Genomic DNA, 26,800 nt, shown 5'->3' with positions numbered 1-26,800 from the left:
GCAAGCTTCAGAACCACCTTAGTCTCTTCCTGTGTAGCTGGGGCAGGTGATAGTGCGTGGTGCAGAGCTCAGCAATCAGAGGGTCTGCTCCAGACAAAGCCAGGCACTTACTCCATCTTCCATACACGTGGCCATCCCGTTGCGCAGTGTGTTCATGTGTGTGTTCTCGACACAACGTTTAGTTCTTGAGAATAGGAACCAGCTCTTTCCACCTTTGTGTCCTGTTACTTAGTAAACCCCAAATGGTCAGTGCTTAGTAAATAATATTTTGAAAGCTTTCTTAAACGTTTTTTTTAATCAAAGAAAAGAAAACCTAAATAACCCCAAACATTAACTTTTGCCAAGTCATATTAGCATAACATAAGCCTTCTCATTTCTTTGCTTTTTTTTCTGTGTTTGCATATTTTATTCTGTGGCAGTACTGTTATGAAAACTGTATTAACTTATGTCTTCAAAATATTGTTACTGTAGTTACAGATGAATCCATACCCTCTTATTCTGGAAGTGATGTGCCAAGAAGTGACAGTAGCATGTGGTCCAAAGTAACTGAGGAAGGAACAGAGCTGTCACAGCGGCTTGTGAGGTCTGGTTTTGCTGGGTCTGAAATAGATCCTGAAAATGAAGAACTGATGCTGAACATTAGTTCTCGACTCCAGGCAGCAGTTGAAAAACTCCTGGAAGCCATAAGTGAAACTAGTAGTCAGGTAACCTCTTTCTATTGCTTATATACACTGAGTTTGAAGTAGTAAGAGTTCATGTAATGTAATGACGGCCCCTTCCACTTCTAACCTTTACTGTTATTTTAATACTCCGATTGTGTAGACTCTTACGTGTTCCTCCATCTGGGTCTCCCACTTGGGTGGCAGAGGTACACACACCTGGCCATCTTTTGCTGCTTTCTCAGATGCATTAGCAAGGAGCTGGATTGGAAGGGGAATTGAACCTGTGCCCATATGGGATGCCAGTATTGCAGGCAGCAGCTTAACTCCCTGTGCCACAACACTGTCCCCAGATATTACTTTTTTGTGACCAAGAGATTTACTTTAACTTCATAACTATTATGTGAAATGTTATTTCAAGAGAACATTTCATATTACTTATTTGAAAGAATGTGTAAGGAATCTAAAACCTAATGCTGTAATATGTCATAATGTACTGTTACAAGTATTGTAGTATGATAACAAACCTGCATTTCCTTCACATGAGTATTTACATCCATTTTGCAGATGTGAATAGATTCCTTCTCTTTACAGACTGTTTATTAATAGGAAATCAGAACATGGGATAGTTGCTACATTAAAGTCCTAGTTTTTTTACACTTTAAAAAGAGATCATGGTATTTATAACTTAAAGTGCACTTTCTGTAAAAGATTTTTACTCCATGGGTATTGGTGGCTTCTAAAATTATACTAAGTAGAATTTAGAAAGTTATTTACTGCTTTAAAATGAAATTTGTTTATTTTTAAAATGTTTAACTTTAGAGCTCTAGCTGTCATTTTATTCAGGGGAGTGAGTGCCACATTATCATCAGCTACAGAGTGAATGTCAACATTTGTACTGTTATCTGTATTCAGAGTATTTTGGAACCAGGTATATTTCAAACAGAAGCTGTAAGTTGAAGGGATGCTACTTCGGTTGTCATGGATGTTACTTTCTGCCTCTAAGAAATTATTCCTTACATTCACATGTTTCTGCAAAAGAAGTAACTGTGAGCTGTAGCAAATACGACAAGCATCATTACACAGTGTGCATTTTCATGCCAATCATTTAACTTTTAGGTTAAGCTAATGATTATAGGCCATTTCTTAAGATTTTGTATTTATTTAAGAGGTAGAGTTACAGACAGTGAGAGGGAGAGATAGAAAGGTCTTCCGTCTGTTGGTTCACTCCCCAAATGGCCACAATGGCCAGAGCTGCACCGATCCAAAGCCAGGAGCCTGGAGCTGCTTCTGGTCTCCCACATGGAAGCAGGGGCCCAAGCACTTGGACCATCCTCCACTGGCCCTAGCAGAGAGCCGGACTGGAAGAGGAGCAGCCAGGACTAGAACTGGCGCCCATATGGGATGCCAGCGCTGCAGGCAGAGGATTAACCCACTGCGCCACCACGCCGGCCCCATAGCCATTTCTTTTGTCATTAGTGACACTCAGAATAATCTGCTAACCACCTACTATTTTCTTACCTTACCATTATCAGTCTATTCCTTTTTTTTCCTGGTAACTTGCTGTTAGGCTTCAATAAGAAAAGCATGAAAAAACAACAGATATTTTTAGTGAAGTATTTATCTTAACCAGAATTTTCCCCAGGTTCATTCTTTGGAAGTAATCTAAATCCTTTTCTAGACAGAGTATGAACTGTGTCTTGAAGAGCAAAAAAATCCTGAATTACCACATACTACATTGAGAATTTACTGATTAGCCAGAGAAATAATATATTCGCTGTTAAACTTGGGGATTGCACCTTGATTGGCCAAAATAATGGATACACATGCAATTAATAGAGTTAAGTGGGTCTCGGAATGTTTCCAGAGATAAATTCTGAGGTTGTAATTATACAATTATATATGCGGGAAAAATGCTATCCTTTGGCAATTCTTGTTTTCTGAAGCTTTCTTTCACAACAGTTAGAAAATGATTTAAAATGTTTGCTTCTGTATCTTGAAAATTTCCACGAGTATCACAGAAAATCAAAAGAAATGTAGCGTTCTTGAAAACTCAAATATTTGTTTATTTGTAAATAGTAGAAAAGATAACTATTTAGCTCAAACAACTGTGGCGGTCCCATCTTTTATAAAATCCCAAAACAGGGTCTGGTGCTGTGTCATAGTGGATTGAGCCACTGCCTGCCATGCCAGCATCCCTTATGGGCACCAGTTCAAGACCTGGCTGCCTTGCTTCTGGTTCAGCTCCCTGCTAATGCTTCTGAGAAAGCAGAGGAAGATGGCCCAAGTCCCAGGGCCTCTGAACCCACGTGGGAGACCTGGAGGAAACTCCTGGCTCCTGGCTTCGGCCTGGCCCAGCCCTGGGCATGGTGGCCATTTGGGGAGTGAACCGGCAGATGGAAGATCTCTCTCTGTAACTCAGCCTATCAAATAAATAAATCAGATCTTTAGAAATAAATCAATAAATACAAAATAAAACCCCAAAAGAACTATTTTTTATTATCAAACTCCTAAGTGCTAGGGAAGAAAGGGCACCAATAAAAACAAGCTTCATTTGTATTTTTAGTTTAATAAGACATTCAGTAATATTCTTGGGTCAAAATACCTTAATGGTTCCTATATTTTTCTATAGCCTGGGGTTCAGCAGACTAGGTAAACTCAACATAGTCCAGTGAATGCTATAAACACTATATCATAATGTGAAACTCCATCACTTCTGTAAGAAAACACACATTATGTTTTTAAGTCTTTGCTAATTAACATCAGCCAGAGGTTGGTTTTCTTTGAGAATGCTAATGCACAAGCCACTTTTACAATACACCACCCTACTGAGTGGGCTGAAGTATCAGAGACATTTTCAGTGGTTGCTTTTCAGCACTTTTAAAGCTTGGATACATAACACGCTTCACGATTATCCCTTTCATTCTGTGAAAGTTGTATATATAGATGATCTATTCTGAATTCATACCTGATCCTATAATTTTTTTTTATTTCAGCCATCTTAGTATCTAATTTCTTTGATATATATTTTCTTTCATACAGAAAAACCGATTGTTAATACTTTTTCTTGACCACCACTAAATACCTTTTTTTATTATTTAAGATTTATTTATTTATGTGAAACTCAGAGTTACAGAGAGGCAGAAGCAAAGAGAGAGAGAGAGGTCTTCGATCTGCTGATTCACTCCCCAGATGGCTGCAATGGCTGCAATGGCTGCAATGGCTGGAGCTGCGCCAAACCAAAGGCAGGAGCCAGGAGCTTCTTTGGGGGTCTACCACGCTGGTGCAGGGGCCCAAGGCCTTGGGCCATCTTCTACTGCTTTCCCAGGCCATAGTAGAGAGCTGAATTGGAAGTGGAGCAGCTGGGTCCCAAACTGGCACCCATATGGGATGTCAGCACTGCAGGCAGCGTCTTTACCCACTAAGCCACAGCACCGGCCCCCACTAAGTACTTTTGAACTAGATCCTGACCACTGGTGATACTGTTGCTACTACTTGATGCTGTTGTAAATTATGGACTGTCTGGTTAATGAACCACTGTGTTTGTCTTGTGATAAGCACCATGGAAATTGGTAATTAAAGCAGAAATGATCAGTGGTTCCCACAGGCTGTTTGTTCATACAGGTTTCTCAAGGGAAATTCCCCATAATCTGTTTACACTATGAACAACCAAGTGTGTGGATCCACCTGAAACACTTTCCCAGGCCGGCTCTAGAGCTTGTAACAACCAATTGCTTATGTGAGTAGGTAGTGAGTTACAATAGGAGCCTCCCTGTGGCATTTTCCAGATTTTCTCGATTTGTTAAGTGCTAAAGCAGGATTATGTTATTTAGCTTTTACTCTGTTGTAGTTTAACTATCACCAAACAGTTGACAAAAGTTTTGGTTAGGCCAGTAGTTCTATGGCAGGGACTTCTCCAAATACAGTGCCAAACTCAGCCACATCCCCATCACTTGGCAAGTAAATCAGACCTCATCCCAGACCTGCAGAGTTTGGGGCCCAGCTACCTGTGTTTTATTAAGTGTTTTGGGTGATTCTGATACACATAAAAGTTTAAGAACCACTAATACAGAGATTATTAGTGTAATGTTGCTATTGTTCTGGCTTAATTCTGAAGTGTTCTACTGGTATCTATTACATAAAATATTGAACTAGTTATTGACATTAGGAAAATATAAAAATAAAGTAGTTCTTAAATTATATTTGTAATCATTTGGAACAGGAGCTTTATAAAACTATTTTAAACTAAATTCCATTTTTAATCTAACCTGGATAGATGTTTAAAGCCGTTGACTTCTTTTGGTATTCTCATTGATAGCTAAAATTATTTTGAACCTGATGAATATTTTTAACAGATTAACACAAAATTATGTGTAATATCTTTCTGAGCTAACTGGTATTTTGCTTTTCCCTTAAGTGTGTCATTTTTGATCCCTCTTTATAATAGAGCATATCCCTTTAACCTTGATTTTTGTCCACTTGTTACAACAAAATCTAAAATGAGCTGGGAAGCACTGCTGTCATACCTTTTTGCTTGCAATGAAAGAGACATTCAGGTTAATAACTGTGCAGGATACTCCCAGATTGAGAAGAGCAGCACCTGACAGTTTAGGGTGGGCTAAGTAAAGCTTACTCTAGGACTTGATGCTTGACACCAGACACTCAGACACTCATTCATTCATCAGTCTTTTTTGAGTGTCTACTCATTGTTTGAGATTTTTTTTAAAGATTTATTTATTTATTTGAAAAAAAATTTATTTATTTATTTACACAGAGAAGGAGAGGCAGAGAGAGAGAGGTCTTCCATCCCCTGGTTCACCTCCCAATTGGCCACAACGGCCGGAGCTGCACTGATCCGAAGCCAGGAGCCAGGAGCTTCTTCCAGGTCTCCCACTCAAGTGCAGGGGCCCTAGCACTTGGGCCATCTTCCACTGCTTTCCCAGACCATAGCAGAGAGCTTGATTGGAAATGGAGCAGCCGGGACTTGAACCAGTACCCCTATGGGATGCTGGCACTGTATGCTGTGGCTTTACTACTGCGCCACAGCGCCATCTCCGAGTGCTTACTCATTGTTATTCTGGATATTGGAAAAACAGCAGTGAACAAAACGGGCAAAATCACTGCTCTGTTTCTTATGATTTAGCAGTGAGTGTCAGTGATAAACAGAGGAGGATAGCACATGTTGGAAGAAGGGAGCATCTTCTGTCGGAGAAGTGGGGAAGGCCTCTCTCATAAAGCGATACTGGAGCGTATTCCTTTAGGAAGTATCCATGACCACCATGCGAGTTAATGGAGAAAGACTCTTCAGGCCAAGTGTGAAAGCTGTGAGGTGGTTCCATGCTTACTTAATGGGTTGCTGACAAACACCGCTACTGTGGTGTTTTAATGATGACTTTTATTTTCCTTCATTTATTCATTGGAATTCTTCTATAAGAGCTATGTACTTAGTGTCAAGGTTTAGGGCAGCTTTAGATGCCATAGGTACATCCTATTTTAATAAAAGAACTAACTGGTAACATTTTCTTTATGAAATTAGGGTATAGAATAAGTATCTGCATTTTAGGCTAGTTTATGTTACAGGAATATTTCATTCTGGTTTTAACTTGAGTGGTGATTTGCCCAATAGTAAATCCAAGTTTATATAATAATACATTTTTTGGTGAGTTTTACTTCTCTTTTGCTCAGACTACCATAAATTCAGGCTTGTAGTCAGCATAGTTTCCTATTGGTTGGAATAGCTTTTGTTACCATCTGAGGAAAAGTGTTTAGAGATGTCCTAAGGCCTTTCAAAAGGTCATCTCTGTAACCCAATCTTTATTCAATAGTCTCTTTGTGGTTCTGCAGAAAAGTTACCTTTGCCAGTGCTGGTGGACATCTTGACTCTCAGGTCATCGTGTTACGGCAGTTAAAGTTTTCCAGAATCCAGAGAAGTGATTTAGAGTTGTAGGAGATAATTTACCAAGAGAGCACTCTAGCCCTTAGAAATATTACTGAATCTGTAATTTAGTTTCAAAGAATAAGTCTAATTACAGGAAATTGTCATGAGTTTACAGTGATTTTCATTTTTTGAGAAACTACATGCTTCTGTATTTTCTGTGAAGAGTTTGAGGAGAAGCAGTCACGTAAGATTTTGTTTTGTCATTGTTGTGTTTTAAACAGAGCTGGAATCAATACTGAAACACATTTTGCTGATGACAGTTGTTCACTGTATGCTTCTCAGTGGACAGGGTCCTGTCAGTGTAACAGATTATGAGTTAACGATCAAAGTCCAAAAGAAAACAAACGTGCTTTACAGTTTGAAGGAAGTATTATTAGGGGGAAAAGGTTACATGGCTTTACATTATGGAGGTCGGTTAAAACTATTTCATTTGGGGAGCATAACTGTATTGCAGATTAATAGCCTTCAAATGTACATTAAAATCTTGATTATCTAAAACCTGGGGATAACGAGCTGGTCTGGATAATTAAAAGTGTGCCCCTCTAAAGGTTTTTGATTGCAAATACTTTTGCATGCTCCTCCCCTCCCCCCCCCCGGGCCAGAAACCTTTTATTGAAGGTATACAAACTTCATTCATTTCATAAATAACAACTTTAAGAATATAGTGATTCTTCCCACTGTGCCTGCCCCACCCTACTTCTTCTTCCCTCTCTTATTCCCATTCTTATTTTTTACTAAGCTGTATTTTTTTTTAAGATTTTATTTATTTGATAGGTAGAGTTACAGACAGTGAGAGGGAGAGACAGAAAGGTCTTCCTTCTGTTGGTTCACTCCCCAGTGGCCACAACGGGCGGAGCTACAGTGATCTGAAGCCAGGAGCCAGGTGCTTCTTCCTGGTCACCCATGTGGGTACAGGGGCCCGAGGACTTGAGCCATCTTCTGCTGCTTTCCCAGGCCACAGCAGAGAGCTGGATTGGAAGAAGAGCAGCCGGGACTAGAACCGGTGCCATATGGAATGCTGGTGCCACAGGCAGAGGATTAACCTACTCCGCCACGGTGCTGGCCCCCTATGCTCTATTTTCAATTAACTTTATACACATAAGATTAACTCTATGCTAACTAAAAAGTTCAACGAATAGTATGAAAAGAAAAACTGTTCCTCAACAGTTGAGACAAGGGTTGTTCAAAGTCATTGCTTCTTAAAGTGTCAATTTTACTTCTTTAGATTACCTTTTAGGTGCTTTATTAGTTACCACAGATCAGGGAGAACATGTGGTGTTTGTCCTTTTGGGACTGGCTCATTTCACCCAGTATGATCTATTTTCATCTATTTTGTTGCAAATGACAGGATTTCATTTTTTTTTTAACCACTGTGTAGCATTCCATGGTGTACATATCTCATGATTTCTTTATCCAGTCTTCAATCGACAGACATTTGGGTTATTCCATATCTTAACTACTGTGAATTGAGCTGCAGTAAACATGGCGGTACAGATAACTCTTTCATATGCTGATTTCATTTCCCTTGGGTAAATTCCCAGGAGTGCGATGGCTAGGTCATATTGTAGGTCTATATTCAGATTTTTGAGGTATCTTCATACTGACTTCCATAGTGGCTTGACCAGTTTACATTTCCACCAACAGTCGATTAGGGTACTTTTTCCCCCATGTCCTCTCCAGTATTTGTTTGTTGATTTCTGTATGAAAGCCATTCTAAGAGGGGGGTGGGAGGGGGCGGGATTTGATTTGCATTTCCCTGACTGCTACTGATCCTGAGCTTCTTTTCATATATCTGTGGCCATTTGGATTTCCTCTTTTGAAAAATGCCTGTTTAAGTCCTTTGCCCATTTCATAACTGGGTTGTTTGTTTTGTTGTTATTTAGTTTGTTCTGGTTATTAATCCTTTACCAGTTGTATAGTTTGCAAATGATTTCTCCCATTCTGTCACTTGCCTCTTCACTTTGCTGAGTGTTTCTTTTGCAGTGCAGAAGCTCCTCAATTTGATGTAATCCTGTGTGTCGATTTTGGCTTTGCCTGTGTATGTGGGATCTTTTCCAAGAAGTCTTTGCCTATGCCAGTGTCTTGCAGGGTTTCTGCAGTGTTCTTTCTAATAATTTTATGGTATTGGGCCATAGCTTTAGGTCTTTGATCCATTCTGAGTGGATATTTTTGTAAGGTGTAAGGTAGGGGTCTTGCTTCATACTTCTGCATGTGGAGCTCCAGTTTTCCCAGCACCATTGTTGAAGAATCTGTCCTTGCTCCAGGGATTGATTTTAGCTACTTTGTCAAAGATAAGTTGGTTGTAGATATTTGGGTTGATTTCTGGCATTTCTGTTCTGTTGCATTGGTCTACCCATCTGTTTTTAAGCCAGTAGTAGGCTGTTTTGATTATAACTGCCCTGTAGTGTGTCCTTTTTTTCTTTTTTTATAGAAAGCTTTTATTTAACAAATATAAACTTCATAAGTGCAACTTTTGGATTATAGCAGTTCTTCCCCCCATACCCACCCTCCCACCCTGTAGTATGTCTTGAAATCTGGTTTGCATGCTTTCTAAACTAGAGGGGTAAAAACACAAAATCAAATATACTTTGAATTATTCTAATCCAGAACCATCTTCTTGAACATCAATTAATATAATATGCCATCCATTAACACACTGTTCTTACAGGGAGACTGTTTTTACAGGACTGTTTACCCTGTTCTGAATCATCTTTTTTTTTTTTTTTTTTTTTTAGATTAATTTATTTACAAGTCAGAATTTACAGAGAGAGAGATCTTCCATCCAGTGGTTCCCTCCCCAAATGGCCGCAATGGCCAGAGCTGGGCCTGCCAAATCAAGGAGCCAGGAGCTTCTTCCAGGTCTCCATATGGGTACAGGGGCCCAAGCACTTGGGCCATCCTCTCCTGCTTTTCCAGGCACATTAGCAAGGAGCTGGATCATAAGTGGAGCAGCTGGGTCTCGAACAAGCGCCCATATGAGATGGCAGCATCACAGGCAGTGGCTTTACCTGCTGTGCTGCAACATTGTCCCCCTGAATCATCTTACTATATTGTTTTTTGTGTTTTTTCCTCTGAATTTTTTGCAGTTTCTTTTTAGTTATTACCTTGATGTAAGTACTACATTAATTGATATTTCTTCTTACTTATAAGGTTTGGATTTTGATTCAGGTAAGAGGAATTGGAGGAGCTGGCGCTGTGGCACAGCAGGTTAAAGCCCTGGCCTGCAGCACTGACATCATATATGGGCGCCGAGTCCTGCCTGCTCCACTTCCAATCCAGCTCCCTGCTAATGCGCCCAGAAAAGCAGTGGAGGCAGGGTGGCCCAAGTCCTTGGGCCCCTGTGATGCAGGCATATATCTAGAATAAAATTGATTAGATTTGCAAGCTGTGGTGCAGGCATATATAATAAAGTTGATTAGATTTGTGACTGGAAGACCATGCCATCACCATGCCCGCTGTGTGATTTTATGCCCCACCTGAGCACACCTGTGTGCCCACCTGCCAGTCAGACTAATTAATCACTCCCCTTTGGAAGTGGATTAAAGGCCTGGAGCACGGTAGGCCCTTCCCCCCACCCCTGCCCCTTGATCCTCTTGCTGCCCTCACGTCTTTGGGGTGCATGGCTTTCTGGCCTGAATGCTCCTCCACACGTCTGGCTGTTGGCCTACTCTCTGCTCATTATGAATCCAGATTTCATCCTCACTCCTGTGCTTTTTCTCTCACTGAATAAAAAGCTTAAAAACTTACCGTGCTGCCTGTTTATTTGAGCCAGTATTCAGAATTCTTATCTGAATTCATGGCAAGAGCCCACACAGCTTATTAATTTCAGGAAATATTAATAGGCAAATCAATATCACCTGTACCCACATGGGAGACCCAGAAGAAGCTCCTGGCTCCTAGCTTCGGATTGGCTCAGCTCTGGCTGTTGTGGCCATTTGGGGAGTAAACCAGTGGATGGAAGACATTCTCTGTCTCTACCTCTCTCTGTAACTCTGTCTTTTCAAATAAATAATATAAATCTTTTAAAAAATTTTGGAACCCAGATTATGACAATAAAGTATAATTTACAGAGGGAGCAGAGAAAGAATACTTTTAACAGATATTGGATGTATTAAACTGGGTTTCACCAAGTCATAATGCTGAGTAACTGGAATATTGATACTTTTATGTCTGCCAAAGTAAGTCCCCTTGGGCTGCAGTAGTGGTAGGGGTAGGCCTGTAGGCTGTATAAGACAGACACCTTCACAGACGTAACTGGAGACTCACATAACAAACCACAAATGCAGAAGCTGTCGTTACCTATTCCAGAGTTCTGGGAGGGACCTGCCTGCTCCCCAGCCCGATTCCGAGCTTTCTGCGGGAAACCTCACGTTCTCTGTCCTGATTGTGAGCCTGCCGAGAAAGGTTGAGGACTGGCTCCTCTGAACAGCTTGGTGTAGCAACAATACCTGTTTGCTTTACTGTGTGGATTTTTCCATTTAGAAAAGGCTTTGTGGATTTAGGATATTTAGTTACTAGACAGAAAAAGGCACGAAATAAAAGCTTTTTCCTTCATTTAAAACAAGTTTTATTATGATGAATCCTTTAATGTTAAAAAGTAAGTTGTTTATCTTTTATAATTGTGGCTGGCTCATTTATTCACTGTCGCCCAGGTTTCTGGAGCTAACTGTAATCAACTTGAGCCTTTTAATTGTAGTCAAGGGTCACAGGATACCTGCAGTGGTGTAATTACCAGTTACACAATGCAGCTCTTAAAAGACTTTTTTCCTTAACGTACACTGTATAAACAATCCAGTGTAAAAATAGGTTATAACCAGACTGTCTATATTTAGTTCAAAAGATGGGTGTCATTTCTAAGGAACTATCAAATGGAAGTTCTGTTTTGATTTTCCAGAATGAAGTATGATTATTTGATATTCTTGAATAACTAACATTCTTGAGTTCACATTTTTTTAAAAAAATTAAAGCAACTCTTTAATGGGGGTGGAAAAACACAGCTTCTTTTAGAAACATTATAAACTTATCTAAATTGCCTTTCCAAAGCTCTGAGGTGGAACTTGGATCCTGTTGGGCAGGCTTTTTTTGTGGGCGTACTAGCTCGCATTCCACCTGTCAGTGTACCTATAGGTAAAGACGTTAGACCACACCCTCTGTTCTGACCTCTTCCTCAGGGGACACTGACTAGAATCCTTTGGCTCAGCTCGAGAGGCTGTTTGAATAGCTCAGTTCAGAAGAGCTTTTCCTTTTGAATTGAGCGAAGCAGCAAGAACCAGGGAAATAATGTTGCAACTACATTTCTCAGAACTGCTGCTATGGAGATTTAAAACTTGACCTTCCCTGCTATGTTCTGTTTGGAAGGCTTACTTATTACTACAGACATATTTGATACGGAAAGGAGTTTTATTGCTCAGCTAATTGGATATTATATTTTCATTCTTTAGGGATTTAATTATTCTGATTTACAGAATTTTATTTGTTAGCTTACTTTTGTTTGTCTTGTTTTTGGTTTTTGTCTTACTTTTGGTTTTCTGGATGAAGACAGCTGAGACCCTTTTTTGTAAATTTGTAGATTTTTTTTTTCCTGGACTTCACCACCCCTTTTTTTTAGTTCTATGAATTAATGTTATGAAGTTTTTGATAGTGCTAAAAAGACATTTTCATACTGCTATTATATCTCTTGGTAAACTAAAAAGAGCTTGTCAGTGTAGTGGGAAGCTGGTCACGCAGATGAGGAAGTGTGGCATCCACGTCCACCAGGATGGATTCTTACAGGACCTATTTGGCAACACTCAAACTCAGTGACTCTTGGTTGGAAGAACAAGATGAAGACATTTATGAGGTTGAATCTCGTGTGCCTTTACCGTATCCTTTTCCTCTTTGTGAACATTTGGATGAAAACAACTCAGTAATTATTAATACTTCTATTTTTCATTTTATTCATAAAAGAAATGGGCACATATTAAAGCTTATTTCTAAAATCTCACTGCCTACCCCTCCTTATTCAGTAAGTATAAAAAATATTCATTTGAAGCCTATATAATGAAAAATGAAATTTTAAGAGTATTTAATAAGAGTAAATGGAATAGAATCTTGTTTCGTTGTTTGATGTGTCTGCTCATTCATCCTGGATATATTACAGGGCTAAATTTGGTCTAAGAACCCCGACTTGGCTACGTTTTTAATTACAGAAAGCAGGAGATACTATTACATTTTTCCAGTGCCAGGCAAGCTGTTTAAAAAGATCCTGCTTGTCCTTAGGGCTCCTGCTTTTGTACGCATATGATGCCAGTCCTCAGTAACAATGGAATGATGACGTTTGAGAGACAGGCATTGTGATTCCTAAAACAGCTGAGTAGATTGTCAGTGAGCCAGTTAGGAAATGTTTACAGTCTTATTGCATATTGGCTGTGGTTCTAGGAAACTGTAGAAAATAGGAAACTCAAATTCTAAACATTCTTAACACCCAAAGGAACTTATCTTTGGTTTTTAATATGCTTGTTACTCCAATGGACAACTACATTTTTCTGCTTTTTATGTGAAAGGTATTTCATAAACATTGTTAAGGGAAATATTTATCATATAGTGGCCTGTATATTTAGCACCTGAGGTTCATTTGATACTTAAACATGTTTTAAATGATTCACTGCAAGTGACTCGGCACCTTTATGACTTGTGGGTTTACCTGTACTGTACCAGCTAATATTTAACAAGCCAGATGGTTTTCAGGATAGTTTTATTTCCTCTCTTGCAACGTTCATATTAAAGTGAAAAAATATTTACTGATGCTTTAAACATACTTTTAATGTAATACTAAGTTTCCTAAATACTTTGAAAGGATTTTGAAATTTTTGTGGATTTTATATTAGTGTGGAAATGAGGAATAATCATATCCTAACTGGATGGAATATGCTTTTTAAGTATAAAATATTTAGATGAACATTTGAAGGAGCTCTCAAACTAAAGTCAGATCCTGGCTGCTATAATAAATGAAATTTGTTTGCTAAATTTACTGGAATTGGTTGATTCAACTTGTATTGTTTTATAAAACCAAATTAGTTCTTGTGATTTTATGGTAAATATTTAAATGTACTATAACACTGATTTGGTTTGTCAAGAAGTAGAACTCAGAAGCAGTGACTTACTTACTTACCTAAAGCAACTATTATGAATGCTTTGATGTATTTCTATAGTAAATTTGAAAAAGGAAAAAATTTATATCCTTTTTAGCTACAAGTTTGAACTCTTAGAGATTTCATGGTTGCACCAGGTAACCATTATGTACTGTGTGAAGAAAAATGATGTATGTATTTCTAGAGCAGTTAATAGAATTTCAGAATATAGTTTGTAGTTTTAAATTCAGGAGAGTAGTTGTAACAAATTATTCCACACTTTATGGTCATGTTTCTTTATAATAAAAATTAATTTATATTAGTTATCCACATTAGCAGAAAAATGTTCATTTGCCAGTTAAAAGTAAAGATGTCTATAAAGTTTTTTTTTTTTTTTTTTTTTTGACAGGCAGAGTGGACAGTGAGAGAGAGAGAGACAGAGAGAAAGGTCTTCCTTTTGCCGTTGGTTCACCCTCCAATGGCCGCCGCGGCCAGCGCGCTGCGGCCGGCGCACCGCGCTGATCCGATGGCAGGAGCCAGGAGCCAGGTGCTTTTCCTGGTCTCCCATGGGGTGCAGGGCCCAAGCACCTGGGCCATCCTCCACTGCACTCCCTGGCCACAGCAGAGGGCTGGCCTGGAAGAGGGGCAACCGGGACAGAATCCGGCGCCCCGACCGGGACTAGAACCCCGTGTGCCGGCGCCGCTAGGTGGAGGATTAGCCTAGTGAGCCGCGGCACCGGCCTAAAGTTTTATGCTTTTTGAAGTAATAACATATTGCAGATACTTTAGAAAGTAATCTGTAGTTCAAAATTTATGTTTTATTTTCCATTATGAGCCTTGTACGTGTTTTCACCTTATTTTCAAGTATGTGATATTTAAAACATCCTATTAAAACAATAAGTGCATACTGGATATTTTGGAATTGATTTAGAGTGACCATATAAAGCTTTATTAACTGGAAAATCCATTTGCTCTGGTAAATATCATTCAGGTTTGAAGAGGGGAACCTGTAGTTTAAAAATACAGTATTCAGAATATTACCATAATTTTATAAAATGTTACTGATGTCTGACTATAAATTATGAACTAACATATTTGATCATATTTTAAGCTTAAAACATGGCAGTAATGATACAAAATACATATAAATTTGAAAATTTTACAGCATTAATATATAATAACAGTAATTTAATACATATGGTCATTACATTTTAAAATTTTTATATTAAGTACTAGAAATATTTGAACCTGATTTTTCCTCCATGTAGTTCGTTTGTTCCTTTTTTGTTTTTGTTTTTTGACAGGCAGAGTTAGACAGTGAGAGAGAGAGAAAGGTCTTCCTTTTTCTGTTGGTTCACCCCCCCAAATGGCCGCCATGGCCGGCGCTATGCCAATCCGAAGCCAGGAGCCAGGTGCTTCCTGCTGGTCTCCCATGCGGGTGTAGGGCCCAAGCACTTGGGCCATCCTCCACTGCTTTCCCGGGCCACAGCAGAGAGCTGGACTGAAAGAGGAGCAACTGGGACAGAACTGGCGCCCCAACCGGGACTAGAACCCGGGGTGCCGGCGCCACAGGTGGAGGATTAGCCTAGTGAGCCGTGGTGCCGGCCTCGTTCGTTCTTTTTTAAAGATTTGTTTATTTATTTGAGAGGTAGCATTCTAAACAGAGAGAGAGAGAGACAGAGAAAGGTCTTACATCTGTCCCTAAATGGCTGCAATAGGTGGAGCTGAGCTGATCAGAAGGCAGGATTGAGGAGCTTCTTCCAGGTCTTCCATGTGGGTGCAGGGGCCCAAGCACTTGGGCCGTCTTCCACTGCTTTCCCAGGCCTAGCAGAGAGCTGGATTAAAAGAGGAACAACCAAGATGCAAACTGGCACCCATATGGGATGCTGGCACCCCAGGCAGAGGCTTAGCCTACCACACGCACAGCGTGGGCCCCCATGTGGTTCTTTCCATAGAAACAGATAAGCAGGTAGTGATAGGCAGAAGTCCAGAAAACTAAAGCAGAGACTGGGTTTTTTTTTTTTTGCGGGTTTGTACAGCAGATTTAGTGACAGTGTTCCACTAATTGGGAGTGTTGTCGTTGAATCTGTACTGCCATCCTTAAAATTTGTTGAAGAAATAGTATGTGTCAGCCCCTGCATTTTAAGAAGGCTGTGTTTATGGTTAATGCCTGTGAATTCTAATGTTTTAAAAATTATCTGAGTATTCATGGAGACTTTAGATGTTTCACAAATGGACCAAAATATAAAGCTTTTGGTTAAAATGCATGGGTTACAAATGTAATTTCATTTTGTTGCACCACTGTGATTTTGCTAATTGATACTATTGTACGAGTATTAACTATGTATTATTAGTCCCCTACAAAATGTACACCAGATATTGTAGGGGTCGAGTCAATAAATGTTAAATATAAAAGAAGAAATAAAGTTTGTCATAGACCACACTGCTACAGAAAGCTGTTTAGCAGACGGAATAAGGGCCTGTGCTTCATTAACTTTGTACTTCCCTTTATGTGATGGAATAAACATCCATTGGCTTAAATTGGTTGCTTTCCTAACGAAGCAAATTCTTTTGTTCAATAAAATTAGACTGTTTTATGGGAAGTTGTACCCAGCTAATATACCTGTCTACTGTGGCTTGTCCTGCCTGCTGATGTTAGCATGCACTAGAAATACTTGAGACTATAATTCATAGTGTACCTTTATTTAAAATTTTTTTTCTAGCATCAGTGAGGAATAGCACTGGCATTCTCAACACCTTTTCTTCCTTTGTTTAGCTTGAACATGCAAAAATTACCCAGACAGAGCTGATGCGTGAATCATTCAGACAGAAACAGGAAGCAACAGAGTCCCTTAAGTGCCAAGAAGAACTGCGAGAACGGCTTCATGAGGAGGCCCGGGCCAGAGAACAGCTGGCCGTGGAGCTCAGCAAGGCCGAGGGTGAGCACCTTGCCCACAGCTGAGGGCAGGAAGTTTGTGCTTCAAACCAAGATTCTGATAATGCACAGCGAGGCTTGGAAACCACCAGTTGAGTCTGATTTAGAGCACCCATTGAGTAGTAGTTGTGGTTTGTCTTCAGAGTTCCTCCAAGCAGTGTTTTAAAACATGTATGAGCTTAATTATGAGAAGAATTTATAGAATTCCAGAAAATATTATAAATTTTGAAAAATATAGAAGTGATTGATGGTGAATTCTTTTAATGTCCCCATCCTGGGACTACACTTGTAATTTAAAGAAAACTGAAGCTAAAAGATGTTATTAAACCACTTAAGATCTCTGTTAAATGGGGACTCTAGGCCTTAAGCTTCTAAAGCCCCAGGACCTATTGTCCTTCTTTCCTATCCTCCTTCCCTCCTTTCCTCCCTCCTTTTTATTTATTTTTTTTTAAGATTTATTTATTTATTTATTTGAAAGAGTTACACAGAGAAGGAGAGGCAGAGAAAAAGAGGTCTTCCATCCCCAGTTGGCCACAACGGCCTGAGCTGTGCCGATCCAAAGCCAGGAGCTTCCTCCGGGTCTCCAGTGTGGGTGCAGGGGTCCAAGCACTTGGGCCATCTTCCACTGCTTTCCCAGGCTATAGCAGAGAACTGGATCGGAAGAGGAGCAGCCGGTACTCTAACCAGTGCCAGCAGTGCAGGCGGTGGCTTTACCCACTGCACCACAGTGCCGGCCCTATCCCCTTACCTTTCTTCCTTCCTTCCTTTCTTTTCTTTCTTATGTATTTATTTACTTGAAAAGCAGAGTTACAGAGAAGGAATGAGAGGCAGAGAGGGAGATCTTCCATCTACTGGTTCACTCCCCAAATGGCCACAACATTGTTGCTTCTGTAGGATGCCAGCATTGCAGGCAGTGGCTCAGCTGGCTGTCTACAACCCCACCACCACCACCACCACCATCAATCTTTGTACTCTCCCATGCTGTTTTAGGTTTTGGTCTTTCAGAAGCACTTAAAATATACTACTCTCGTATATTTAAAATGTGATTCAGTTCACAAGCATCTAATTTGTACTAAGCTTCCCAAAGACCTATTTATATCTATTTAGTAAAGTGAGTTACACCACGTGATGTGATACTGCAGTAGAGCAAAGTACTAGAAAGTACGGAGGAATTTCACATTTGCACAATGATAAATGAGAGAAAACTGTATGGAGCAAACCATGTTAAGGTTAGTTACTGAGAGCAGCAGCAGATTCATTCACAACTTAACAGATGGAATGATTTAAAATTTTGCTAACAGTACACCTGTTATTTATATTAAAACTTAATGATAAAATTTGAGATGAGTAATAATTCCATTCCCTGTTAATTTTATCTTATAGGTGTCATCGATGGCTATGCAGACGAAAAGACAATATTCGAGAAGCAAATTCAGGAAAAAACCGATATAATAGACCGTCTTGAGCAGGAGCTGCTGTGTGCAGGTAGTAGACTGCAAGAGCTAGAAGCAGAGCGACAGCAGATTCAGGATGAGAGGGAATTACTGTCCAGACAGAAGGAGGCCATGAAAGCAGACGCCGGCCCAGTTGAACAGCGTATGTATTTTTGTACTTCGTACGAAACATCCCTTTTAAATTTATATTCTTCAAACGTTGAAGCTGATTCCCCTGCCCCTTTCAGTGCCATCATTCACATATTTAAGGAACTTGAAAATTGTAAGGAAACCTGCCTCAGAGGTAAATGTCTTAGTAACCAATCATGTGGAATCAGGATTTTTTTTTTCTTTATATTAGCACAAAAAGATGTTATTCTTTTGTCCTCAAACTCCTGCCTCAAGAGAAAGCTGAAAATAATGAGGCATGATATTTTTCAAGTTGCCTAAGGTTTGGTTTGTTTAATAGCAGAGAGGCAGCAAAATGTATGGTTGGAGGTTAACCAACAAAGAGAACTCGTCTGGCACCACGGCGAGCAGGTGGTGGCAAACAGAATAGATGCGAAAGGTCGATGGTTGCTACAGGGGGATTGACATTGAGTTTAAGCAGGGGCACCATGAAGTTAAAGTTTTCTTGGCAGTAACTGTCAGTCTTTGTAATGGTGGAGCTTTAAATCCTGCTTATCTCGTCCTCTCACTGTTACATTACACATGCATTTGGATTATAAATGTATTTCCATAATTTCATTTTGTGGATTTAGAAATACAGCATACATTCTATAAAAGGATGAAGTTCTTTCTGGTTGGAATTTAGGTTTAGGATTATAATTTTTAACCTGGAAATTCTTCAGAAATTTTTAAACTGGATGTAACAACTGTCAGATGTTACCAGTGATAGCAACTTTCGCTTCTAATACTTGTGTGTATGTGTGCATTATCCTATTTCAGGAATTAGAAGACCTATGAAGTGTATTTTTGTCTTTTTTTGTCTGTTTTTTCTGTTCTCGTAGGACTAGTAGATGCTGCAGTCGATGCAGCACCTGGATCAGGTGTGTGTACAGTCGCATGGCCAGTCTTTGCGTGGTAGACTTTACTACTTCAACATTTGGGTGACCCTTGCGTTTTCAGCCAACTAACATATCTAACTTCACAGTTTTGCTATTGTGTTTTATACTTAGAGCTTTTATTTTCCTTTAACAACAATTAAAAATAAATTTTTTCTACATTAAAAATACATTTTTTAAATTAACAACTGAGATAGTGACCATCATCTTATTATATTTATTTTTCCAGAAAGCCTAAAACCATTTTTATTTAAGGGAATATTGAGCTTTTTTAGAAATTTTTTTTCCTTAACAAATATCTTAAACTTTTCCATTCTCTAACTTTTCAGTATGCTCCTTCTAAATCAGAACGTAAATAAGATGATGGTAGCTGAATGATTAATGAAATTTATTAAAAGGCTTTCTAGTTGATTAACTTTTACATTAACATCTAATATCAGTATGTTTTATATAAAATATGTAACTGTCTTTTATAAAGTATAAGTATATTTGGATATTTATACATTAAAGATATTTTAAAAGGAAAGCTTATTTCGGGGCCGGCGCCATGGCTCACTTGGTTAATTCTCCGCCTGCGGCGCCAGCATCCCATATGGGCACCAGGTTCTCGTCCTGGTTGCTCCTCTTCTAGTCTGGCTCTCTGCTGTGGCCCGGGAGGGCAGGGGAGGATGGCCCAAGTGCTTGGCTCCTGCACCTGCATGGGAGATCAGGAGGAAGCACCTGGCTCCTGGCTTCGGACCGGCACAGCGCTGGCCATGGCAGCCATTTGGGGAGTGAACCAATGGAAGGAAGACCTTTCTCTCTGTCTCTCTCTCACTGTCTATAACTCTACCTGTCAAAAAAAAAAAAAAAAAAAACTTATTTCAGTAGATTTCTAATCCTGAGTACCGTGTTGGCACTCCAATTAGTATAAAAAAATTCTGAGATATATTCTCTCCATTGTCTTTATTAGAAGATAGTTTTACTGTATTTATTATTGTATTAGTGACAATAATAAAAGCTAACACATAGTGCTTACTGTACTCCCAGCACTGTTCTTTACATATATTAACTCTTTTGATCCCAGTATAACTCTTAGGAGATTGGTAATAAAATTGTCCTCAATTTACGTATAAGGCAACTGAAGGGCATCACACCAGGAGATAAGTGACAGGGCTGGGATGTGACCCCCCAGTCTGCTCTTTGGCACCACACCACAGTCCTCTCATGCATGTCCACACACAAGAGCAGCTCAGGACTGTGCATCTCATAAGGAGCATGACTAACAGAAAGTTCCGATTAGAGTTGTGTTTCTTTTTCTGTGACTCCTAACTTGCCTTGGCTAAAGATTTACAGTGTTTAATCCTCATATGTAATCGTATGCATATATGGGTTTGGAATGAATTGAGCTTTTGCCTGAGGTGAAGAAAATGGTATGTTTTTTCTGGGCTTGAATTTAATCAGAATTTATTCATTTCCTAAAAGTGGGTTTGTTTTTTCATTCACTTTGTTGTTTAAACAAAAATACTATTTTTAGTGACAAAGCATATTTTTGTTAATTTCACAGAATTTTATTGATACTAACTTATTTATATAGAGATATGGTAAGATATTTTAATATTTTCATAAGAAAATATTTCTCATAATTTAAAATAATTCTGTTTAATATTCCATAAAGGTAAATTTCCAACACAATTATGGGAAACATCATTAATTGTGGCTTAACTTAGTTTATTTTTGCATTTATAAACAGAGTTTCTACAAGAGACAGAAAAATTAATGAAGGAAAAACTAGAAGTACAGTGTCAAGCTGAAAAAGTACGTGATGACCTTCAGAAACAAGTGAAAGCTCTAGAAATAGATGTCGAGGAACAAGTCTGTAGGTTTATAGAGCTGGAACAAGAAAAAAATGCTGAACTAATGGATTTAAGACAACAAAACCAAGCCCTGGAAAAACAGTTAGAAAAAATGAGAAAATTTTTAGATGTAAGTATTCTCAACTTAATGATTTGCTTAGTGGATTACTTCTTGTCGCTATTCTTGGCTCTGAATTTTAAATTATGAAGAGATTCTCTAATCATTTTTACCTCTGTGTGAATTCTACCAGTTAGTCAAAAGTACTATTCCAATTAAAAATTCCAATAATTTTTGTTGTACAGCAATCAGAATTGAAAGCAGCGTAGGTGATTATGAATGAGCCCCTACCAGTCAGCCTTTCAAAATTCAGAGTTAAGCTTGTTCTAGTCTTTCTTTAACCAGTAGTCAAAGCAGCTGTGGATTCTGGTAGCCAGCTGGCCACCTCTGCTTCACCCTCAAAAATTACGTATAAGTCAGCGTCTGAGGCTTGGAACAGGTGACTGGAACAATTGTCAGACTGCCATTACTGTCTTCCAAAATGATGTTAAATATAATTTCACATGTATTGTCTTCTTTGGGATTTTCTTTTAAGCCTAATATTGTCTTCACAGATCAAAGTATTGAATTCTTACATGTTTTGTAATTTTAGATATAAAACCTGGATTAGAATTAAAGAAATTGATTTACCAATTTGATATACTTATTTTGTTTAGAAACTAAATTAATAATGGAGTTCCTCCTTTGTTCCAAAAAAGTGAATTCATTTTAAGGAGAATATTTTTTATGCTGTATTTACCATTACCTACATAAAAAAGAAATGTACTTCAACTAATTTTTAAATACTTAGATTTTTGTTGAGGAGCCCAAATAGGCTATGGACCATACAAAAACATGTCACCTTTGTTACACAGTGGTGGTTTGGAGTAGTCAATAGTCATCACTCCTTTGTCCTCAAACAAAACTATCTATAGCCAATGGGAAATAATAGCTTCAATAAACATTGCATCTGCAGTTACTGACTGTTAACTACTATTAAACTTCAGGAGCAGGCCATTGATAGAGAACATGAGAGAGATGTATTCCAACAGGAGATACAAAAGCTAGAACAGCAACTTAAGCTTGTTCCTCGATTCCAGCCAATCAGTGAACATCAAACTAGAGAGGTAAGGGTTCTTAGTGTTGTTGTCTACCTTAGAGTAATTTGAATCTTGAGTATAAACATGAATATTGTGGAAAACTTAAAAGTGAATTCTTTGTATTAACATGTAAATCTTCAAAATGGAAAATTAAATATTACCTAAACATGATTAACTGTAGAAATTTGGAATAATTCCCATATATGTATATCTTTTACTCTTTCTCAATTAAGTTAACTTCCCTGCTGATTTCTCTATGCCCTTTCTCAATAAAATTGGTCAAAAGAGTTAGCTATACTTACTCTTTATTTTTACTCCATATCCCATTCTCTTCTCAGTCCACTCCAGTGGAGTTTCCAATCCCTATACTCCATTTATTTATTTATTTATTTATTTAGATAAAGAGAGGCAGGCAGACAGGGCTCTCATTTGTGGATTTACTCCCAAAATGCCCTCAATGGGCAGGATTGCAGCGGGACCAAAGCTGGGAGCTGGGCACGTAGTCCAGATCTCCCACTTGGGTATTGCATTAGCGGGAAGCTGGAGTCAGAAGCTGGAGCCAGGGGTTGAACTCTGGTATTCCAGTGTGTGATGCAGACATCTTAACTGCTCTACTCCACACTGTTCTTGTTTGGGTAGGCATTGTGGCACAGTGGTTAAGATACCATGTCATATATCAGAGTGCTGATTAGAGTCCCAGCTATTCTCCTTCCAATCCAGTGTCCTGCTAGTGCATCTTGACAGCCAGTGGATGATGGCTCAAGTGCTTGGGTCCCTACCACCCATGTGGAAGACCCAGATGGGTTTCTAGGCTCTTGGCTTTGGCGTAGCCCAGCCTAGATGGTGCAGGCTTTTGGAGAGTCAGCCAGTGGATAGAAGACCTCTCTGGTTGTCTGTAGCTCTGCCTTTCATGTATATGAAAATAAATAAGAAAAAAAAAAGGAAAGAAGCATTAAGCTGTTTTTGTGATGTTCATCCAGAGCCCACTGGCTGTCTGCAATAATCATTTCTCTGTCTTCACCCTGTGTAGCAATTCAGAGGCATTCGTCAGCCTTCTCCTGGGAACAGATCCTTCTCTTGACTTTTGTGACATACCCGTTCCACTGATCTCTCTCCTTGAGTCTTTGTGTCTCCTCCACCTACCCAAATAAATGTTAGAGTGCATGTCCCCAAGACTAGTCTTAAGCCCCTTTTTTCCTCTCTCTTTACGTTCTGTGCAGGTAGTCAGGGGTGTATAATGATTCCGTACTTGTACTTCCATCCCTGACATCTCTGCTGAGCTCTGAACTTGAATATTCAACTCCCTGCTCTGTCTCACTTAGATGTCTCAAGTTTAACATGTCTAATAGAGATTTTTATTCCTGATTAACCGCTACCAAAGAAAGACAATGATAAAACATGTTTCTTCTTCATCGCAGTGTATTTTATGCCTTCTGCAACTTCCTCAGTGCTAAGCCCTAGAATTCATCCTTGGTTCCACTCTTTTTCTCAGTCCCTGCTTCTGGCCCGTTGTTGAGTTAGGATTTTTACTACGTCTTTATCTTTTCATCTGCATTCAGCTCCCTAAACCCTAGTTGTCATAACTGTTTGCCTGAATGATGTGATGGCCTCCTAGTTGTTCTCCCTGCTTCTGTCTTTTTTATTCCAGCTGTCCATTTTCCTTACATGGAAACATAGTCAGAATTCCATATTTACTAAGTGTATGCTACATGACTGAGGGAAGATTTACTGTATACTTGCCTAAAATTGACTTGTCCTGGTGATGAAGAGATTGTGCTTGGGCTGAGGCAATCCCATCTTGGATCATGGCACTCTCTTCCAGTAGGGGTATGGCAGTGCCTAAGTCATTGAGGCTCTCATGTCTCTATCTGTTCATCTAAAAGAGAAATTGTAATAGCACCTACCTCAAGAGTATTGGCCTGGCACCTAGCGATCACTGAAATTTAACTAGTATTCTGAAAGTGATTTTTATTTCCATAAATCATTAATAAGACATAATTTCCATGCAGTTTACTGGGTTTCATCTCTCTCTCCCTTTTTTTTTTTTTTTTTTTTTTTTTTGACAGGCAGAGTTAGAGAAAGGGGGGAGGGGTTCATCACAGTGGATGAGACACCGCTTGGGATACCTGACTCCCATGTTGCCGTGCCTGAGTTCAAGCCCAAGCTCTGCTGCCAGTTCCATCTTGCTGCTAATGCACACCCTGGGTGGCAGCAGATGTTGGTTCAAGTAGTTGATACCTACCACCCATGTGGAAGACCAGGATTGATTTCCCAGTTCCTGGCTTCAGTCCAGCTCAAGGTGTTGTGGTCATTTGGAGAGTGAACCAGCACATGGAAGATATCTCTCTCGCTCGCTCTCACTCTCAATCCCTTTTTCTCCCTCTGTCTTTCTAAAATAAATCAATATTTAATAAAAAGATACTTAAAGTATACAAATCTGTAAATTCATTGCAATAAAATATTACCCTATCTACTAGAACAGAAGGAAAGTTGTCAGTCTCCATAGTCTACAGTATTTCTCTTCTTCCTCACTGCTAGGCCAAACAGCCACCCGAGATCATCCTGAATAACAAGCATAGGCTTTTTTTAAAGATTTTACTTAAAGATTTTATTTATTTGAGAAGTAGACTTATAGACAGTGAGAGAGGGAGACAGAAAGTTCTTCATCTCCTGGTTCACTCCCCAAATGGCCGCAATGGCCAGAGGTGGGCCGATCAGAAGCCAGGAGCCTGGGCATACTTCCCGGTCTCCCATGCGGGTGCCGGGGCCCAAGAAGTTGGGCCGTCTTCTACTGCTTTCCCAGGCCATAGCAGAGAGCTGGATTGGAAGAGGAGCAGCTGGGACTCGAACCAATGCCCATATGGGATGCTTTCACTGCAGGCAGAGGATTAACCTTTGTGCCACAGTTCCAGCCCCAAGGATAGACTTTGGAAAAATTTTGTCATTTGCTTATTGAAACTTGAAAGAATATTTCAGCTCAAAAACTTAAACTGCCGTTTACTATTACATAGTTTTCTTACATTTGAAAAGATTGATTTGCTTCATTCATGAAGCTTTTAGAAACCAGCAAGGATGTGCATGTTTGATTTTTCTCCTAGAACATTGTGGTCCCTTTGTTTTGTCCTTGCCTTGCCAGAACTGATTCCCAGTTTCTGGTTTTCTTTTTCTTTTTTTTTTTTTTAATTAATTATTTATTCATTTGAAAGTCAGAGTTACAGAGAGAGGAGAGGCAGAGAGAGAGGTCTTCCATCAGATGGTTCACTCCCCAATTGGCAGCAACGGCCAGAGCTGTGCCAATCCAAAGCCAGGAGCCAGGAGCTTCTTCCAGGTCTCCCATGTAGGTGCAGGGACCCAAGGACTTGGGCCATCTTCTACTGTTTTCCCGGGCCATAGCGGAGAGCTGGATTGGAAGTGGAGCAGCCGGGACGGGAACTGGTGCCCATATGGGATGCGGGTGCTTCAGGCCAGGGTGTTAACCCACTGTGCCACAGCGCTACCCCCCAATTTCTGGTTTTCTAACTAACTATATGTTGTGCCATTTTATTGTGCCTACTTTGTTGCCTTTTCTCTTGGCCTTCCTTCTGTGATTCCTCCTGTAATTCTAGTTAAGCTTGCATCTTTCTCAGTGTTCTGAGACATAATTATCATTTCTTGAGTTTCCTCAAAGTATTTCAGTGAAATAAGGTAGAATTCCTTTATTTCTTATATGCTAAATACTTTTATAGTAGCTTTCTTTTTTTACAAAAAATTTTTTTAGGAGCTGGTGTTGTGGCCTAACAGGTAAAGCCACCACCTGCAATGCCGGACTCCCATGTGGGCGCCAGTTTGAGTCCCAGCTGCTCCACTTCTGATCTAGCTCCCTGCTAATGCTCGTGGGAAAGTAGCTAAAGATGGCCCAAGCACTTGGGGCCCTGCACTCACGTGGGAGACCCAGAAGAGGCTCCTTGCTCCTGGCTTCTGATCCATCCAGCTCCAGCCATTGTAGCCATTTGGGGAATAAACCAGCAGGTGGAAGATCTCAATCTCTCTCTCTCTGTAACTCTGCCATTCAAGTAAAATATTTTTCAAAATTTATTTATATTATGCGCAGACAGAGACAGGGGGACCAACAGACGAACCTAGGTACTTGAGCCCTGATCTACCTCCCAGAGTATGTGTACCAGCAGGAAGCTGGAATTGGAAGTAGAGCCAAGACTTGAGCCTGGGTGCTCCAAAATAGCATACCAGTGTTCCAAGTGGAGTTCAGTCACCTTGCCAAGCACCCACCCCTTATACTAACTATCCTCATTTGATCAAAATTAATTTTATAAGTCATCTTCATAATCCTTCCTGTATTCTTCTATCACAGAGCCACTCACTTGCAGATATCTGCATATCAATCTCAGAGATTCACCTTGGGGCATTTCTTTTATTTGAGGTAAAGGAGAAACCAAGACTAGAGACACTTAGGAGAGCTTTCATGGTACACAGATTCCCCTCACCAACCTGCATCCTCATCTTTAATCTGGGCTGGTGGAATGTATAGGTTGAAAAAGCGTTCAGGGGGCCGGCACCATGGCTCACTTGGTTAATCCTCCACCTGCAGTGCCGGCATCCCATATGGGTGCTGGGTTCTAGTCCTGGTTGCTCCTCTTCCAATCCAGCTCTCTGCTGTGGCCCGGGAAGGCAGTGGAGGATGGCCCAAGTGCTT

General features: G+C 39.8%; 1 protein-coding gene across 10 annotated transcripts in view; it reads left to right on the top strand.

Moving 5' to 3' along the window:
• The window catches only part of AKAP9 (A-kinase anchoring protein 9), a 166,566-nt gene that overhangs the window by 101,417 nt on the left and 38,349 nt on the right, over positions 1 to 26,800 (top strand). For 5 of the 10 annotated variants that reach the window (XM_051852742.2, XM_051852745.2, XM_051852744.2 and 2 more), the window contains 6 exons: positions 472 to 704; positions 16,483 to 16,645; positions 18,025 to 18,237; positions 19,085 to 19,123; positions 20,871 to 21,103; positions 22,018 to 22,137. In XM_051852742.2, coding sequence (XP_051708702.2) covers positions 472 to 704; positions 16,483 to 16,645; positions 18,025 to 18,237; positions 19,085 to 19,123; positions 20,871 to 21,103; positions 22,018 to 22,137 — 1,001 coding nt within the window. 10 annotated transcript variants of the gene reach the window in all.

Source organism: Oryctolagus cuniculus, chromosome 16, assembly GCF_964237555.1.
Source record: "Oryctolagus cuniculus chromosome 16, mOryCun1.1, whole genome shotgun sequence".
Taxonomy (NCBI): domain Eukaryota; kingdom Metazoa; phylum Chordata; class Mammalia; order Lagomorpha; family Leporidae; genus Oryctolagus; species Oryctolagus cuniculus.
The sequence above is the reverse complement of the archived record's forward strand: the minus strand, read 5'-3'. Positions and strand labels throughout refer to the sequence as shown.